The sequence below is a fragment of the Mastacembelus armatus genome, chromosome 13 (assembly GCF_900324485.2).
Source record: "Mastacembelus armatus chromosome 13, fMasArm1.2, whole genome shotgun sequence".
NCBI classification, from domain to species: Eukaryota; Metazoa; Chordata; class Actinopteri; order Synbranchiformes; family Mastacembelidae; genus Mastacembelus; species Mastacembelus armatus.
The window spans coordinates 14,152,540-14,172,945 of NC_046645.1; the positions used below are offsets into that span (position 1 = coordinate 14,152,540).

At 38.7% G+C, this 20,406-nt stretch overlaps 1 protein-coding gene across 6 annotated transcripts in view; it reads left to right on the top strand.

The window, feature by feature from the left end:
- Positions 1-20,406, top strand: part of synrg (synergin, gamma) — a 41,605-nt gene that overhangs the window by 19,371 nt on the left and 1,828 nt on the right. For 2 of the 6 annotated variants that reach the window (XM_026319587.1, XM_026319624.1), the window contains 9 exons: positions 4,395-5,354; positions 10,134-10,691; positions 12,575-12,738; positions 12,890-12,943; positions 13,408-13,504; positions 13,838-13,986; positions 14,579-14,689; positions 14,829-14,867; positions 18,345-18,377. In XM_026319587.1, the coding sequence (XP_026175372.1) occupies positions 4,395-5,354; positions 10,134-10,691; positions 12,575-12,738; positions 12,890-12,943; positions 13,408-13,504; positions 13,838-13,986; positions 14,579-14,689; positions 14,829-14,867; positions 18,345-18,377 (2,165 nt within the window). Of the gene's footprint in view, positions 1-4,394; positions 5,355-10,133; positions 10,692-12,574; positions 12,739-12,889; positions 12,944-13,407; positions 13,505-13,837; positions 13,987-14,578; positions 14,690-14,828; positions 14,868-18,344; positions 18,378-19,625; positions 20,117-20,406 lie in introns of those variants that run through there. The other 4 variants (XM_026319615.1, XM_026319600.1, XM_026319593.1 and 1 more) reach the window with 4 other exon arrangements.

Below are 20,406 nucleotides of genomic sequence, written 5' to 3' on the forward strand. Positions count from 1 at the left end.
TTGGACTAAGCCCTATACTAGGAGGTTTCCCAAAAATGATTTCAAACGGGCTTAGCCCATGCGCATTTTTTGTTCTTGTACGCATGTAGAATAGAACCAGTGCTTTGGTGCTTGGATCCATGTAAAACCTGTTTCTTCACCGCATTTTGTTAATTTGCTCTTGAGTATGCCATTCTATCGTTCTATTGCACCTGCACTCATTGTCACTGCTGATCCTATTTTGAGTGCCCCATCGTTCAATGTTTCTGATGTTTCAGAGCTTTTGGCACTGTGGATGCATCCTGTTTGGAAGAAGGAAAAACCTCTACCCACTTGCTGAACATGCAGACCATAGTCGAGCAATATTTCTTATTCTGGCATGTTGACAGTTCAATAAAATCAATCATCCAATGTTGAAAAGGGCCATCAGGTGGGGGATGGTTTTGCAATGGCATTTTAATGGCACCAGAGGCATTATGTGCTGCACGGATTATACATCTTCTGCAGTACTCAGCTGCATATGTTGAAAAACCCCTGGTGTACCAGTGGGTATTAACATATGTACACATCCTTCCTTTGGATGCATGATCTTTACCATGAGCAAGCTTTGCATAGAGATGGAAATAAGCTTTAGGTAAACAAGGTTTGTTGTCTGGACCAAGCCATATCCCTTTTTGTAATTTTGCACCAGAGTTACTCCACAAATTTTTTTCTGATATATTTGCTAGTGACTGCATGGTTGACAAGTCAGCCTGTAGGTTGAGTTCCTGGGAAAGCGAAAGTTGAGTGAGGTGAAAATCTGACCCGTCGTGGCTGCAGCTTTTGCAGCGGCATCTGCTGCTGAGTTTCCTGTCGAAATGGGATCCTTTTTGTTAGTGTGAGCTTCACATTTCATAACTGAGATTTGTTTAGGCAACAGGATGACATCTAACAGAGCTGCAACAAGAGCATAATGTGCAATGGGTGTTCCAGCTGATGTGAGGAAACCCCTCTTTCTCCACAGACAACCATGAACACCACCAAAAAGATAACATGAGTCAGTGTAAATGTTTACCGTTTTATCTTTGGCCAATTTACAGGCTTCAGTAAGAGCAATGAGTTCAGCAGCCTATGCAGACAGATGAGAAGGCAATTTGCCACTAGAAATTACACTATGTTTTGTGACAACTGCAAACCTTACTTGATTTTTGTCTGATTTTACATCATGGGAAGCAGAGCCATCAACAAATAACTCCATCTCTGCATTCAAGATTGGTGTGTCTGCAAGATTAGGTCTGGGAGTACAGATGGTTTCCAACACCTCAGTGCCGTTATGAGCCTCTCCATTATTTTCTGTGGGAAGAGGAGTTGCAGGGTTTAGCACATTACACCTTTTGACAGTGATGTTAGGCATTTCAAGCAAAATAGTGTGATATCTTAACCAGCGCTGCGTTGACAGGTGTGCAGTTTTGTGTGTGTGCAATATGTGTGCAACGGCATGCGGAACCCATCAATGTTACATCAGAATAGCCAACAAAATCACGTCATGCTAGAACGGCTTTCTCTGCTGCAGCGACGCCTCTCAAACAGAGAGGAAGTCCTGTTGCTACTGGATCCAGCTTTGACGAGAAATAAGCAGCAGGTCGTAGTTTGCTGCCGTGAGGTTTGCATAACACAGAAGTCATGTAACTGTCCTTCTGGTCGACAAACTGAGTGAAAGTTAAGTTAGGATTAGGGAGATCCAGCGTGGGAGCTACGGTGAGTGCTGCCTTTAAGTCCAGAAAGGCCTTTTCTCCTTCAGGAGTCCACATGATTTTGTCATGTGCAGAGAATTGTTTACCATGCACCATAGCAGACAAGGGAGCTTCATGCAGCGAATAGTTTGGGATCTACTGCCTACAAAATGTCATGCCAAGAAAACTCGTCATTTGTTTTTTTGTAATTGGCTTAGGAACATTTTGAATTGCAGCAATTCTTTTTTGTGACAGTGTCTTTCCTTCTGGGGTGATGATGTGACCCAGATATGTCAATTTTTGTTGTACAAACTGCAGTTTGGAAAGACTGACTTTATGGCCATTTTCTGCAAGATGTTTTAGCAGGTGCACTGTATCTACTTTGCATGCTTCTTCAGATGAACTACAAATCAGCAATCATCTACATACTGTAGTAATGCTGAGCCGGCAGGTAAATAAAGGCCTTGAAGGTTTCTACTGAGAGTCTGATGAAAGTAACTCGGACTTTCAGAGTAACCTTGAGGATATCTGGTCCAGGTGTAAATCTTTCCTTCAAATGAAAAGGCAAATCAGTACTGGCTTACACAGGGACAGAGAAGAAAGCATTGGCCAAATCTACTACTACTGAAAAAATGAGTTGAATGAGTTGAATCTGGTGGTACCAGAGACAAGATGGTTTGAGGATTACTTACATCTGGCGCTCGGGGGTGTGTGGCTGTGTTCACCGCCTGTAAATCTTGCACAAAGCGCCATTCAGTTTGTTGATCTTTATTTTTTTAACTGGAAAAATGGGAGTGCGCACTGGAGAATTCTCACATGGAATACTATGCCAGCTTTTAACAAAGAATTGAATACAGGCTTTATACCATCGATGGCTTCCTGTTTTAAAGGGTATTGCTTTTTACAAGGCCTACATCATATTTATGGGCTGCCCAGAGAGATTTTGGAATTTGCTCGAGCTCTGGTGGTAAACTAGTTTCTGTAATGGTAAAGGCTGCAGCATTAGCGGCATTCTGGCTATTAATGAGCTCAACTGTCCAACAAACTTGTACAACTGATGTAAATTGTGTACGATGTACATCACCATTCTTGCTATACTCTGTCCTAGGATCTGATGCTGTTTGTTGAAATAATGTTACATAATGTTACAGGTCTGTCTGTGTCTCTGCTGCTCTGCCGTTGGTTCGTACTTTTATTTCTTGGGTTGGATTGGCGGCCGGGCTCCTTAGGATGAAAGTTTCTCGACCCGCAGGGAGGAATCGCTATTTAGTGCATCCACGCATCCATCCCACTCACTGACACCAAATCTGTTGTGGCAAAAAGCACTTGGAGGTAAATCTCAGGTTAAAGGATGGCAAATTTAATAGGCAAAACAACAGAGTCACAACAGAGCCATACGGTCTGCAGAAGGGGTCAGTACCGATTGACATATTGTCTATTACCTCCACGCAGACATGCTGTCTGTCAAGGTGTAAATTTCCATCACAAATAACATATACAAAAAAACTAAACATTGGCTGATAATTATGCTCAGGTAGCCTACAACTTGTCACATATGCTGGAACAAGTGTAGATTTATCATTCATCTACTGCTAGTTCCTGCTATCCATGGTCTTCCAACCCACCCTGATATTGGGCGAGAGGTGGCGTACACTCTGGACAGATCACCAGTCTATCATGTTTACACCTACAGGCAATTTGGAGTCACCAGTCAACCTAACCCCAAACTGCATGCAAACCTTGAGAAAACATGCACAGGGAAAACATGCAAACCCCACACAGAAAAACCCGTGGTCAAGCGGGATACAAACCCTGAAACTTGTTCTTGTGAGGTGACAGTCCGAGCCATCATGTTGCCCAAGTAACTGTTCAGATGGGAGTTTTTTAAAGACAGTTTTTTGTTCTTGATTGTTGCCGTTAGTCTGGTTTTCAGCGACTGAATGCAGCTCAGTCTGAAATCCACAGAAATGTTGTCTAATTAATTTTGATGCATATGGGTGAATGTGAGCACACGGAATGCTCCTGTACATGTCTGCGTCCTCTTATATATACAATATGTCAGCAGTGAAATCATCAATAAAGGCCAGTTTGTTGGTCTGCAACCTTCTAATTTAGGTGCTGTGTGTTAAAAGGGATATATCTTCTATAGTTTTTTAACATAGCCATATACAAATTAAAGCTGATAGTTGGAAATTTTCACTTTACCTTTCCTATTCTGTGTTGATTAAAGATACTTGACAGTTCTTAAAAATGAAAACCAAAATTGCTGAAACAGTACTCGAAGCAAGTTGACTTCCATCACTTCACTTGGAAAAAATTTTCAGCTTTAAATCTGAGGAATTTTCAGTCATAAAAAGATAAAACTGGTTAAGATGGGCATTTTTTTATATGAAGACTATCACATTCTCTTTTGGTTTAAACAGTTTATTGCATGGCATTGGGGATGTGTGTGTCTGTAACTGACAGTTTTTGCGGAGTGGTTTTTATTTTCATTGAAATACTGCAGCCTAGAGTTTGTCAGGAAATGGAAAGTTTATCATGAATATTCACAAACTAATCTAGCTGCTTCCTTTCTTGTAGGACTGGAAAATGACAAAATAATGTCTGGGGCAGCTGAGGCTTATTTTCCTGTTGTTCCATTTTGTCTGTGTGCCATATTAAATATTTTTTTAATGATCCTTAAATGTTCTCTTTGGCTTGCAGGCGAAGGATTTGCAGATTTCAAGTCTGTCAGCAGTGATGATGGCTTCACAGACTTTAAAACCGCCGACAGCGTCTCTCCACTAGACCCTTCAGAACAGGCCAAGATCTTCCACCCTGCGTTCCCCTCTGCTTTCCCAAACTCTCAGTCTTTACAACTACCACAGCAGCAGCAACAGCCAGCAGTGTCTCTTTCTCAGCCGAAGAACCCTCTCAACATGGCCGACCTGGACCTTTTCTCATCCACAGCTCCCTCTGTTCCTGGTCCTGCTGAAACAAAACTTAGCACATTCCCCTCAGTGTCTGTGCCCCCTTCTCTAGTGCTCCTGCCAGGTGGGGCCAAACCTCCAGGAGGAGGGACAGATGACTTTGGTGACTTTGCCCTATTTGGCTCCTCCTCTGATGCTGCTCAAGCTTCAGCAGCAGGCGGAGCTGCAGCAGCACCTCAGGACGACTTTGCAGACTTCATGGCGTTTGGCAGTTCAGGTGGTGAGCCTAAGAGCGAGAGCAGTGTTGGGGTCCATGGGGAGACCTCCACGCAGCAGCGGCCTCAGCAGAGCTCAGACAAGTATGATGTATTCAAACAGCTTTCTCTGGAGGGAGGCCTTGCCTACGATGACACCAAGGAGAGTGGAGGCGGCTCCTTCTCTTCTCTCAAGAGTGATACAGACGACTTTGCAGACTTTCAGTCCTCAAAGTTCTGCACAGCACTTGGGGCTTCAGAAAAGACTTTGGTTGACAAGGTAGCAGCTTTCAAACAGGCCAAGGAGGACACTGCCTCTGTCAAGTCCCTTGACCTCCCATCCATCGGCGGGAGCAGTGTAGGAAAGGATGACTCAGAGGATGCGCTCTCAGTGCAACTGGACATGAAGCTGTCGGACATGGGTGGAGACTTGAAGCATGTGATGTCGGACAGCTCTCTGGATTTGCCGGGTCTCTCTGCCCACCAGCCCCCCGCTACAGGTGAGGAACTAGTCCGTTTGCTCTGGTGAGGCCCTGTCTGGTCACACACAGTTATTATTCCAGGGCCAGCCAGTGGCCTCTTGTCCCTCACTGCCCACCAAACAATGGGTCATAGGGCAAGTAATGAATTGAATATGCTTAAATACAGAAACAGCTATAACAGACATGAGATTAGACCTATCATGTCATTCATTCTGCATTTCATCATTCATCTCTATTTATTTATTTATTTATTTATTTATTTAAATAACTAGTTCCTTTTTTATTCCCATATTCTCTTTCCACCCTCCCTCCCTATATTATTGTAATTGTAATAACAGAAAGGGCCTGGACAGTATCTCTATTTATTTATAAATGATCAGTGCCTGGCTTTGATGTGTTGGCAGTCATAGTTCAAAGATGAGGTCCCTGGCTGCTCTCTGTGTGACTCGGATTAGCACCGTTTGTTGTGTCAATGCTGCAATGGCAGACATCTCTTCAGTGTACCTCTTGTCTCCACAGGACGGACTCTGTGTAAGAGTATGTGTGAGTGTATGTGTGTATATGTGTTGTTGACGTGTTGGTGCAAGGCAACCAGAAAGGCTAAATTGAATACACATGAGTATGCAACAGGGGTGTTATGGCAATGATCCTCTTGTTTATTCTAATCACAGGTTTCACAGAATAGGCTGCAGTTCACCAAAGGCATTATCTCTAAGCCATCGTTCACCTTTTTATCTGTTGCCATTTGGTTTGTGCTGAATGGATACCAGATAATTTGATTAGCTGAAAAGGAAATAGTACAATACAAAGGAAATTTTGCATGCAACAATAGAAAAGAAACCATTTTCAAAAAGAGCAACAATTTTTTGTCACAATAGCAACTAGGATGTTATAAGCACATTATGGCTGGATGCAGTACAATTTTCAGAGCAGACTGTTGTGTTCTGTCTTGTTTGTCAGCTATTGTATTACCCTGCAGTATGTCAGACTTAATGCAGTGGACTGAATGACCCTCTAATTATGAGATGTTTCTATAACAGTATCTCAGCTTTTTTGCCCCTACCTCAAATTTATGAAAGTGGAGTTAAGGTTTACCTAAATCTTGTTGCTGAAAGGAAATCAACCGAATTTTTCTAATAATCAGGTAACATCCATGTCAGCTCTTCTTTGTCTCCTCTTTCCAGTGCTCATCATTTATTCATCAAGCATCTCACGTAACATGTCATGACTCATATTTCAGAGAAAACATTTAAGACAAAATACTAATGTAACACAAGATGCATTTAATCATTGTCAGGAGAAAGACTTGCAAACCAAACTTTTGTGATTTTTTTTTTTTTTTTTTTAAACATTATTTTAAAGCCCACACACTTTACAGTGAGTTGAGAAAGTGTACAAGTTGATTACCCAACATGTCATGTATTCAACTTTAAGTATTTCAACATATCAGATAATTATCAGTTAAATAATTTGTGTGGCAATTATGTTATTTCATCACGTATTTCATAATTGTTTCCTTTGACTAGAGGAAATCATAAATGTAAACATCCACATTGCCTTATTTCAGTTTTTTGTACAGTGGTAACATTTTAGTTTCACCCAAAGAGGCCTGTCTATACCGAGTGAGACAATGTGTTCAAACAAATGGTTAATGGAGCTGCAGCAAAACAGTTAGGCTACTGTGCATCAGGCAGAGACAGTGCCCAATTTAACATAGATACATTCCTGAGAAGCTGTTATGTTTTCTAACAGCTGCTCCAGATTTCTCTTTCACCCTTATCTATCTGCCATTGTTCTTGGAGAGCTCTGGGACTAACATGTTGTTAAAGTGTAGCAGGCTGAGTAGTTTGAGCACCTCACCGCACTTTGCACTGTGTTTTTGCATGTCTGTAGTCTTAAAGAGACAGTATATTCTTTTTACCATTTCTGTGTTCTTGCAGCATGAATTTATCATGTGTGGCTCTATGGTCTGGCTCTCTGAGGACATAATGAAGTTAGTATTACCCTTCCTGCCTTGCTTTTTGCTGCAGCGTGCCTGCCTTTTCAATTTGTGAAATTGACAAGAACATAATATAAGATACCATTTTATGCATAACAGTATTGCAAGTTGTTTCTATCAAAAGAAACTGTATACATAGATTTAATAGCGTATTTTTATTACAAGAATATGAGCTCTTATTTTGAGACTAGAAAGACTCCTTGAGTTTTGTTGTGAACTATGTAAATGAAATGTAGCTTACAGTGTTTAGTCCATTCAAATATTTTAGTTTAACATTCTAAACTAAACATGATTGTTTTGCTAAAATAGTGGTGTACTATTATTTAAGGGATCATAAGCATTTGTGAACATTAGCCTTTTCTGGACAAATAATTACTGTAGCAAGATAAAAAAAGATGCTGTCTCTTTAATCTGTTTCTGCCTCTGTGATTGGATGTAATTAAGGCAATTTCTGGGGTGTCAGGCATAAGGATGGCCCACTTTGTTTTCTGTAACCCTTTGAGTGCTTGAACAAGATCATGTCACATGTTTACATGCAGTCTTATGCATATAACGTGATCTCCTCCCCATAGATTTTGATTAGAAGAAACACCAGGACTCGGTCTCACTTTGTAACTATACAATTGAAATTTTCATAAGATGACAGTCTCTTAATTTGTGGCTTTTACTATATGTCTGCACTGCTCCTAAAGTGTAGTTTGTACTCTTCAGGTCCTCAAAGGGTTAATGCTTCCTGCCTTGAGCTTTTGTGTTATGAATTCTCTTTCCAACCTGGCTTTTAAAGTGTTCTGTATTCAAATCCTTTCCAAAAAACACCTGTTGCTTTACGTCTTAATAGTAGTAAACCAGTTTGTCATCTCCTCAGAATTACTGATTTTAGTCTGTGAATGTGCCTTCTCATTCTGGTTTCTGCTTCTGTTCCGCAGATTATCTTTGTTTGACCTTCTCACTGTTTGTTTTCTTCCTTATTCTCCTGACTCTGCATGCCCTTGTATTCTAAATGACTGAAATCAAATTTTACAAGTGTTAGTTTGACAAACCTCTTGTTATGATAGACCTCTTTCACAGTACTTTGTGACCTTTCTCTCTCTTTCTCTCTTCTCATGTTGTCGTAATAAATATCACTGTTGGTATTGCTGAAACGCGTACCGTCTTATTTTCTCCTTTCCTCTGAGGCCGTAAAGTGATCCAATAACACAAGGCTTACAGCACTAGATCCTTGTCAATTTCACAAATTGCTTTTTGTATCTGAAGGTTCTGTCATGCAAAATATGAAGGGTTCAGTGCACTTGTTGTGTGCATCTGTGACTGTAAGAAACTAAGAGAGACCTGAATCCTAAAATGTTGACAAATGTGTGCAAATTGTGTAGCTCTTTCAGTTATTATTAGTTATAAAGAAAGTGGTCACAAACCATCAACACAACACAGTCCAAGAAGCACAGTAAGAGGAAAGAGGAAAGACTTTTTATTAATGTTTGAACAGCTGCCAGGAGACAAAATCTTTCAGGTTGCTTTTAGTATAAATAGATCAGCTCTGATTATTGTTAAGAAAGCTGTTTGTCAACAGTGTGAGCAGCAAGTGTTATCACATTGCCAGGCTGGAGGAATGGTTCACTCTAACCAATGTTAGTGTTCTTTGTGTTTCTGTGAAATAATGGCAGTAATTTTTCTTCCTCTTGTGAACATGATTCAGATGAGACATTGAAACAACTGCTCTCCTTGAGATAATTTATTTAGCACCACTCACAAAAATGTGATTGGGAGGTTATACTGCTCTGACGTAGAAAGCATTTGTAGTATAACAGAAACTAGTCAGTATCTAGAACCATCCAATAGTTGAGACTACATGGGATATAAGTGCATGATCAGTTCACACAAATATCCCATCCTCGCTTTTTTTTCTCACTTACCTACTGGTATCTGTCCATGGACATTGTCATGGTTTGGTTGCACGTTTTGAGAGATCTGTGAGACTCCAAAATAGATCAGTGTAAAAAAATGTACTTTGTTTGGTGTACATGTAGGATTAGAAAAAAAAAAACAAAAGAATATTCAAAAGTCTTTCAAAAGTTAAAAGTAGAGTTGCAATTAAAATTTTTTATGAATTGAAAAACAAAATAAAACCTTGAAAAATGCCCATCAGTTTATTCCAGAGCACACAGCATCATTAAATATCTTGTATTGCATAAGACCACAACATTCAACATTTTAAATTTAGTGTATAATGTATAATGTAATGTATAATGAAAAAGAAAAGCAGACAGTTTTAACATTTTCACATTTAAGAAGCTTGAATGATTTGATTTTCGGGATTTTCTTGCTTGAAAAATTTTGCAATTATCAATATTGCACTTTAGTATTTTTTTTAATAATGTCTGGTTGAAATAGAAAGTATGTGGATTATTTAGGATAAAAACAAGTTTCCAGAATGACGTTTGTGTTGAACTTTCATTTAGTGTAATTTTATATTCTGTGAGCAGCACTTGCAAAATTTCATTCACCATAGTGGGGTAGAGGCAGAAATCTCAGGTTTTTAAAAAAGATCTGCATGCTAGATATTAGATGTAAGTGATAAAATATGATTTGTAATAGAGTTGAACTGAACCAATAAGTGTCTCTAAACTATGCAAAGACCCAACTACCATGACAAGAAAAGAGATATCACTTGAATTGTAGATAAGTAACATAGTGATAATCCAGCAGAAATCTCAGTCCCTCAACCAGGCTCATTAATTTACTGCATGACAGCATCTGTGCTATTCCTAGGAGCCACTGGCATGTCTGTGTTGTCATTACAGAAGGAGATGACATGAAATTTGACCCGTTTGGGACTTCAGCCCTCAGCACCTTGGCTAGCTATGACTGGTCAGAAAGGGAGGAATGTCTGCCCGATGAAGTCAGAAAACCACAGGTCTTGGAAGGAGCTTCCTTTTCATCTTTACTCCCTACACAGAGGAAGGAGCTGACCTTTGGCAGCACAGAAAACATCACAGGCAGCTCTGTAGCAAAGATCACCACATCCCTCCCCACAGAAGATGGCTCATTGGCAGATGACAAGTTTGAGGCCTTCGCTGACTTTGGCTCTGGTGGCCAAGGCAGTGTTGATGGTGACGATGACTTTGGAGACTTCACCAGTCCAGCTGAAAGTACACAAAAGTCTGACTCACCTGCTGTCAACACTGAGGTGGGCTCTGAGGGAACCCAAAGTGAGGCCTCTGAAGAGTTTGGAGCCTTCCAGCTGGACAAGCCGAAGTTTGGCAAGTCTGACTTCCTCAAAGCCAGTGCTCAGGCCAAAGTCAAGTCCAGCGAGGAGATGATTAAGAACGAACTAGCAACCTTTGATTTGTCTGTTCAAGGTGAGTCACAGTCATCATAAACATAACCATTAATTGCAGCCATAACTTATTTGAAAATCTTATATTGAAATTTGTCACTTTCCCAGATGATAATTTCTGTAGATTGGTTTAACTGTTTTTTTTTTTTTTTTTTTTTTTTTTACAATGAAAAAAGAGAATCGACAAATTTAAGACATAGGAACTAGAGAATTTCATTGTTTTTTTTCAGACAAACCGATTTAGATGAATTATCAATCGTATTAAGTGTAACTAATTTTCTTTAGATTAACTAATCACATAATAAAAAACATAGTTTAGGCATAAAATGTAATGTTAATATTGGAATTAAAATTCTGACTCTTCTAGCATCCTCTCTCCCCACCCCCCATCAGGTCTGTAATAAATCTATCAGACATTAGATGGCAATGTTGAGATGACAGCCATGCTAAGTGACTGCTGAGATAGATTGAGCAGAGGGCAACAAATCTATGAGCAGAAATTAACCATATATAGTGTTTGCTGGTGTTAAATTCCATGAATAATTTATTAGCGTTTCTTGTTCTGTGATAAAAGCCTGTTTTCCCCATAGATTTATCTCCTGTGCTGACTGTATCTTTGTGAAGAAGAGCCCTTTACCTGCTCCTCTGTGTCCAGTGAATAGTAATCTGATCATGGCGGGGCTTTGGGGCTATGTGGGGAGGATGACACATCTCTGTGGGTGGTGGGAGGGTAGGGGGCGGCCTGGACACATGCATGCACGAAGTGCCAACCCCACTGGAATAGTTTGGGCTTAGCATGTGCGTTTGTGCCTGTGTTTACTATGGTACCCTGCCAGGATACTGTGCCATGTGTGAGTCCCAATGAATAATTCATACCTGCATATTGGTGCTCCTGTTTTGTATGTAATTATTGTTTGTCACAAATTAAGTATTTACTCATGCTGGCCTTGTCCAGGAGGTATTAGTCACAACAGAATGGAAGTAGAATGAATTCACACAAACAGGTGCATTTCTCAAAATGAGTCATCATCATGGGCTGATAAACAGATTTATAAAAAACCTAAATAGTAAATATATATATATATATATATATATTTATATATTTATATATATATTTATATATTTATATATGTATATATTTATATATGTATATTTATATATTTATATATATATTTATATATTTATATATGTATATTTATATATTTATATATATATATATATTTATATATTTATATATATTTATATATTTATATATATTTATATATATATTTATATATATATATTTATATATTTATATATATATATTTATATATATATTTATATATATTTATATATATATATTTATATATATTTATATATCTATATTTATTATATTTATATATATATTTATTATATATATTTATATATATTTTATATATATATTTATATTTATATATGTATATTATATATTTATATATATATTTTATTTATATATATATATTTATATATTATATTATATATTTATATATATATTTATATTTTATTATATATTTTATATATTATATATATATATTTATATATATTTATATATATATATTTATATATATATATTTATATATATATTTATATATATATTTATATATATTTATATATATATATATATATTTATATATATATTTTATATATATATTTTATATATATATTTATATATATATATATATATATATATATATATATATATTTATATATATATTATATATATATATATAATATTTATATATATATATTTATATATATTTATATATATATAAATTCTATTTATATTTATATATATATATTTATATATATTTATATATATATATATATATATATATATATATATAAAAACATTATTTGTCTCCCTCTTTTCTCCTGTCTTTGCCTCAGGCTCCCACAAACGCAGTCACAGTTTGGGTGAGAAGGAGATTGGGCGTTCGCCACCATCTCCTGCTCCAGAGCAGCCTTTCCGAGACCGGTCTAACACTCTGAGTGAGAAGCCCAGCTTGCCTGTTATCAGGGACAAGTACAAAGACCTGACTGGGGAGGTGGAGGTGAGGAGGACATGGCAATAATTTCAGCTCAAGTTATCGCTGTCATTAACCACAGTGCAATTCTTAGGACTGTTAAAGGCTTCAGAGCAGAGAAATTTCCCTGTGTTCTGTTTTCATTGTGTTCATTTGCGATAATTTTGTGTTATTGCAGGAGAGTGAACGCTATGCATATGAGTGGCAAAGGTGTCTGGAAAGTGCTCTGGAGGTTTGTATTTGTTTGTGTGCTGTGTCTGACCTTGTCCCATGGCAAGATGTTATTGTGAGAGTGACTATACAAATGTAGTACAATAATTAGGATAACCAGACATGGTTTACAACTTCTTGTTACACATTTTTTTCTTATCACATATATTTTAGGTGGAATTCTTTTCTGTGCCTTTTCAGAAATAACTTAAGGTAGAAGAAGTCTCTTAGAAAAATAAAAAAAAACACCATACATTCATAAATGCTGCAGCCAGAAGTGAGACAGCATGTCTGCTGCGTTCTGTTTTTTTTTTTTTTAATTGCAGTTAAAAACTTAGCTTTATGAAAGTAGAGTACATTTACAAACCTGGGCTAATACAGGTTAAAAACACTTTGGAGCAGAGGTTATAATTGTGGCAAACATATTGGCCAGCTGATATAGATGATTATATGTCTTAATGCTGGCCTCTGTCTTCCCACCTGAAGGTCATCACCAAAGCTAATGACACCTTAAACGGCATCAGCAGCTCCTCTGTCTGCACTGAGGTCATCCAGTCTGCTCAGGGCATGGAGTACCTGTTGGGTGAGGAAACACAACCTACACACACCTATGCATACACACAATTATCAACAAGCCAGGAGTTGTGTACATTAAAGGACAGGAGGTTGTTTGTGTCCTCACATCCTCTGAGGGACAGAGGGGCCAAGATTAAAACAAGCTCTCATGTGATGGCTTGTCTCTGCCTGGTCTGACAAGGTCCTGCTTCCTTTTTGTGTTTCTCTGCTTTTAATGAGCTGTGAGCAGTAAAGACATCACAGGAAGCCACTGGACACAGCAGGCCTCTTGAAAATTGCACAAAAAGACCAACTAGACATGTTGTTTCTGAATTGTGTACTGTTGTATTTACGTTGTCAGGTGTGGTTGAAGTTTATCGTGTCGCCAGGCGTGTGGAGTTGGGCATTAAGGCGACAGCAGTATGTTCTGAGAAGCTGCAGCAGCTGCTGAAGGACATCAGCCGTGTGTGGAACAACCTAATGGGCTTCATGTCTTTGGCCAAGCTTGCTGTAAGATGCTTAAAAACATCTAAACATACCAGAGCACAGAACCAGTATAAAATTGAAATACACGCAATAATATGTGCAGCTGATTTTATTCCTTTCTATTACCACCCAGACATGTGTATACTTTCTAAGTGCAGGTACACAAATACATATAACAGAGCATTGAAGGTCATCACAATAAAAACAAGCTGCCAATAACATGATGAATTGTCAGTAAGTCCAGTATTGTCAGTCCATTAGGTTAAAATCAATGATCTATTGATTTGGACACAGTGTAGCTAAAGCCTTTTGGTAGGCTGGTGTTTAGATCAACAGGGTTGACAAGGACTGTATAGATTTATTTCTCTAGCTGTCTGCTAGTGTCTGTAAAACAAACAGAAGAAGAGCTCTGTTCGAGACTGAGCAAATGTTTAATTGAAATCTGGAGGTATGGTAGCATTTAGATGAAGTCAAGCAAAGTGTTTATAAAAGTCACTAATGCTTAGAGGTATTTACTGTAAGCAGACTGCTGAAATGACTACATTTTGCCCCACAGCAGGAAGTAAAATATGTTGTTTTTTGTGTGTGTATATTTTGTGCTTGTGTGTGTCTGTAGCCTGATGAAAGCTCCTTGGATTTCTCCTCCTGTATTCTGAGGCACGGCATCAAGAATGCCAAAGAATTGGCTTGTGGAGTTTGTCTACTCAATGTCGACGCTCGCAGCAAGGTCTGTGCACATAATACACACACACAACACAGACCTGTTAATATCAGTGTGTGTTTTTTTTTTTGTTTTTTTTTTTTTAAATGTGTTCGTCCACAGCTGATAACAACTGGCATTTCTTTGACTCTTAAACGTTTTGCAGAACAAAGAAGAAAGCACTATTGGACGTCTGTTTAAACGAGTATGAGACTATCAACTGTCAACTAAATCTTACTCCACTCTTTCCCACTGGGGGCCTCTGGGACCTATTCTTCTTTTACTGACGAGCCCAATAGGGAGCCAAAGTGATAAGATTCACTTCTCTCCACTTCTCCTCTCCAACAGTTGACTCACTAGAAACGTAATGTAACAGAAAGCAACAGCCAAAGTGACATTCAGAAACTTAACCAGGTGGATCACTTGGCTGTTCTCTAAGCCCCATCCCCCCCTTAGTTAATGTTTTCCAGCTTTCTCTGTTTGCATGACACTCACATTATGTAGTTTACAGTGGTAACAGTGGCAGACCACTCAAAATATTAAAAATAACTTTTGAAACAGTGGCCCCTTGATTTTAAGCAGTAGACAAAGGTAGGTTTTGTCACCCCCAGTTAATTAGGCAGTTAACAAATGTTAACTCTAACCAATGAGAAAGCTAATCAGTTTGTTCACAGATAATATTGGCTTGAAAATACAACATCCTAAATCCAAAAGAGAACAGGACAGAGCAGTTAATGTTAAACCTGAGCTCTAACAGCATCCGGTATCAGCTTTCATACACAGTCTGCAGTGGAGGTGCTAGTCAGGGACACGGCTTTGTTTACGCAACATGTAGCTCCACAAATGAATTGTAGTTACGTTACTGATGTGCTCCTTGTACTTAGAAGTAAGATTTGGTTACTAACTATAATGTGGGTGCTAAGCCAGTTATCCAGATATGTTAACTAATGCAACTGATGCAAAGGCAAGAAAAAACCTTCTAACCTCTGTAGATGAGTATTACACCACTTCAAAATGTGGAGAATGCCAAAGATTGACAGGTTTATTGTGTCTACTTATATGGTTGGTAAGCTTTGATCTAATAAACACTGTTGAGAGGAGGAGTTCAGTGAAGGATCAGTACAAAAAGTGTGTTTTGTGTGCTCTGGAAATAAATGAAAGAGGAGAGTTGACACTTTGGCACCTCGGGCCAGGCTTTTGCATTCTGGGATTGGTTCTTCAAGGTCATGAAGGTTGTCACTTAGCCTGGGAAGGGTTTCATTTTCTATTCTGTCACCTCCCTCTTGGGGTAGCTACTCACCTCACTCCCCTTTAACCATCAGTCTGATAACTGCTCTGTCATTAACTCTGACTGGGGCACTGGGGCAGAATGGCTGAATGTCTTCCTCCTCACCTGTGGTGACAGTGATTTTCACACATGTGGGCCATTCATGGGATTCTCAGACCCTGCGGTTTAGAGGGTAGGCTGATGGTGCTGATTGTTTCTCATGTTCCTTTTGCTGCTCAGCCCGAGCCAGATGGATGGTTCCGACAAGATATGGCATCTCAGCTGCAAGCACATGTGGCTGAGATAATGTACCTGCACACACTCACTCTCTCATCTCACTCTTGTGTGCATAAAGGGAGGCTGAAATTAATGCAGTTTTATTTGTCTCTGTGCCACTAGCATGAGATTAATAACCTGTCTTTTAATTACATTTTTGGCAGAGCTACACTGGTAAGAATGCATAAAAGCCAAGTAGAGAATAGCAACCCCTCAGAGTATAATGAAATGAAAGAACGGCTTTGGCTACAGCAGACGGCACTGATGGTTGCATTGTCCTGTAGTGAAGAGGCACTAATTTGTTTTTCAACCAAATGAACAGAAGGGTGGGGATGTTGATGTAGCATCAGAGAAATGTGAAAAATGCTTAGGATCAGGAGTGTAATTGCTCTGGTTCAATTCATGCAGTGAATTTTATTGTTAATACATACAGTGCTCATAAATTTACATACTGCTGACACGTTTTGAGAAATATTGGGCATATATTGGAAAATACAGTATAACTGAACATGCAGAACCTGTCTGCCTTTTTAAAGTCATAATGATAATTGCTAAAGATACAGTCTTACCACTTTCCTTGTAAAGAAAAGTTTTTTGCATGATCTTTTATATCTTACAAAAATGACCAGTATTTTTCAAATTGTGCCATAGGTATCTAAATTTATGAGCCCAAATGTATATATACACAAATGTATATAGCCACGTGTAGTCAGAGCTGGAATTGTCCACAGATGGTCCCTGTCTCACTTTGGTGCTAATGGACCAGTCATTTTGAGGTGCAGCACTCGTGTCATCTCTTCTTCTTCTTCAGCTTAGGAGGCAGGGATGGGCAACCTCCAGCAGCTTCATCTCATCTTAGTTTGTCACTCAAGGCAGCAGCAGTTACAAGTTTTATAATAAGTGATATTTTACAGCTAATGATGCTCAAGCTCCTCTGCTAAATGATAAATGCTAATTTGAGCAATTACAAGGAGAAGCACTGGAAAAGATTTTAAATTGAATAATTTAGCATTTCTGGCCATTTATATTAAGGCAAGTTTCTGAAGTGCCTCAAGGATTTGAATTGATTATTGAGTGTGTGTAACGTTGACAGCAGTGCTGACGAAAGTTTACATTTCAACTTTTGACAGCTTGTTCTATAAATTATTTTACTTTGTGAATGTGTTGTTGGGTTGTCCATCTCTGTCACAGCAGGTTAGCAGGGTTCCCACACATCTCAAAAAAAAAAAAAATGTCATGGACATCACTTAACTAGGCTTTGAAAGTCTGGGAAGTATCAGAACAAAATGAAACAAAAAAATTTTCAGAAAAATAGTCTGTCTCAGTCTTCTTGCTTACATCTTCAGATGTGTTATTTTGACCAACCAATAATCTAAAACCCAGAGATGTTAAGTTTAAAACCCATAAATATTGACTGGAAATCTTTTTTTATTTTTTGATTCTTAAACATATACTGTGGCTCATCATCGTTTTCAGCAGTCTGCTCTTTTTTGGTAAATTGCATCCATGACAATGTAATTGTAATGGAGATTTAGGAAAGTAAAATTGAGAAGACACTTTGGACTTTTGCTTTGCAAGTTGTTGACAACAAAATAGCCCAGAAAAGACATTTAGAATCTATTTTTGTTTTGACTGATAAATCATTTCAGTTCTAATTATAGCCTTTGGTTTGATAGCACTTATGGTGTTCAATTAATGGTTCTGCTACAACTGTTGGACATATTTCTGGTCAAAACCACTTCAAAAGTAAAATCTGCCTAAATCACAATGCTATATAGAGATTTACAAGTGAAGTGCCATTGCAGAAATAGCTGGTTCTCCTGTTCTGTCTACAACCTGGATTGATCTATAAACAACAGTGGCCTAGCTGTGGCAGAGTGCTACTGTGATATACCTGACACAGACTGAAATCTTCAATCAATATTTCAGATCAGTGAAGGCAGATTCTGGGAGAGACAATGTGTAGGAACCCTGATGGTAATAACTTGGATTCTTTCACGCTTTCATGCACGAACATACTGGGAAAAGGGAGCTTTGTGCTGACCTGAATGTTTGCCTGTTGCTCGCTCTGTGCACTTTTCTTTGCCCTGGGCATTGCATCAATATGCCTCAACATGCTGACTCCTCTTGTGCTTACAGGCACTGACTAAAGACAATGACAGGAAGTTAAGGGTAATTATGCTTCTTTTATTATAAATTCTTATGAAAATTTTAAAGCAGAGTGTAGTAAACTTTAATGTTGTTATGCAGTCAAGTAGTGACAGAATCTGTAACCTTTACGTGCAACTACAAAGGTCAGGTGAGGTAGTACAGTCACTGTTCCATCTGACGAGCTCCAGCATGAAAGCATGTTTACCGTCATTCTTGTTTCGGAGTAGTAAGCACTGGCTGTTTAAAAGGCTTAATAATGTAAAACCTCTGTCTAGGTAAAACTGAATAAATCAGCCTGCGATCTCTGCCATGAAGCCTAACAGAGGCAAAGGCTCTGGAGTGAAAGAGGGGAGGTATTACACTGTGTCTTTGTGTGACCACCCTTTTATTTTGCATCGTCTCCCTCCAACATTTCCAGCTTTGGCAGTCCTAAGTGCAGGTTTGTGGAAATAAGTAGGCCAGGGCACAAAAGAGCTCCTAAAGGAAATCGCCTGCTTGTGAAATCTGAGTCTGTGAGAAAAAGCAGTGAGTGGAAATGTGTTATTCACTTTGTGTGAGAAAGCCCTTCATCCAGCAGAGCATCTGTGCTGCAAACTTAATTTGGGCAGGTGGGGACGCAGTTGACTTGATGGTGTGTTGTGGTGTTTGGATTTTTTGTTTGTTTGTTTTTGTCTGTTTTGTTTGTTTGTTTTTTTTCAGATGCAGTTGTTGCTTTCTGCATGTGTCTCCCCTCTGTTTCTGTGTGGGAAGCTATGATTCACTGTGCATGACTCATTCCTATCTCCAGCTTCAGCTCCAGCATTTCACTAGGGATGCAGACTCTTAAACTGCATCTCACACGCATTAGCATCTGATGATTGCACACAGTGCTGCAGCTGGGCACAGTGATATGCGTATGACAGTGCTCAGGTCAGGGTCAGATCTCCATTTTTCACTTTCTGGACAGCTACAGTGGTTACAATGGTTTCCAATATAAAGAAGCTCAACAAAGTTTGGGCTTTTCAGGTAAAAAAGCAAAACGTAATGACGCATCAGGTTTGGCTTGAGCATGTTTTGTCACAGTGGAGATGTTTGCCCTTTTGTCTATTGCAAAATCAGTGGATTTATCCATATTTACTAGTACCAAGGATGGACAATGAAATTCCGTTAACCTTACTCACTGTGAAACAATGGCACAGCAGCATGTGTTTAAAAGGTCTCAGAAGAGGTTAGGTCCTAATCAGGTCCAAGCTATTTTTTTTTTTTTTTTACTTTCCCCCCAATCTCCAGATGTAGCATCTCAAGGCAGTCTTCATTGTTTTCATGCCTTGATACTTTGTCTGACTTACTGGCAAAATCAACAAGGACCGAGCGTTGAAGAAAAGAAGCGTTCACCAGGATGTGTCTAAAAGTTCTGATATCCAGTAGTTTTCTTTCCTTATTAGAAACATGTTTTGTAGTGAACACAATTCTGTGTGCAGTTGAACTTCACCTCTTCATCCCACAGAGCTGTGGAAAACTCAGTCTTGAGTACATACAGTGTATAATATATAAAGGAGGTTGCCTTGCATACACATTAGCGACCTCTAAAGCCTCTGTCTCTTTCAATGTAATGTGATGTTCTTATTCCACTACAATCACAGAAATGCCAGAGGCTGTCTTGCCTCCACAACTATCTCCAAAACCATAGATGTGTTACAGCATGTAGGAGCCTTGTTCTTTGAATTTCGACATAGATAGATACTTTATTCATGACGGGAGTCTAAAGCAAAAAAAATGCTGATATTGAGCTGAAAGTTAGTACGTTTATTCAGACTCCTTGTAAGCAATCATTTAGATTTAATCAATGAGACTTTCCTAGCATTTGGCTCGTGCGACAGAGTGATCTGCACTTTTAATTTGTACCTATTTATTTGTGGTGGGGTTTTTTTTTTCCTTCTTTTCCTTGGACAAGTACTGACACACACTTTTTGTCCAGGCTGTTTTTAATGAGAAGGTTGAGTCCCTAGCAGGTATTGCAGCGTCCAAACCTTTAAGTCCTTTTCTTGTCAAGGGCTGCTTTTCTCAGATG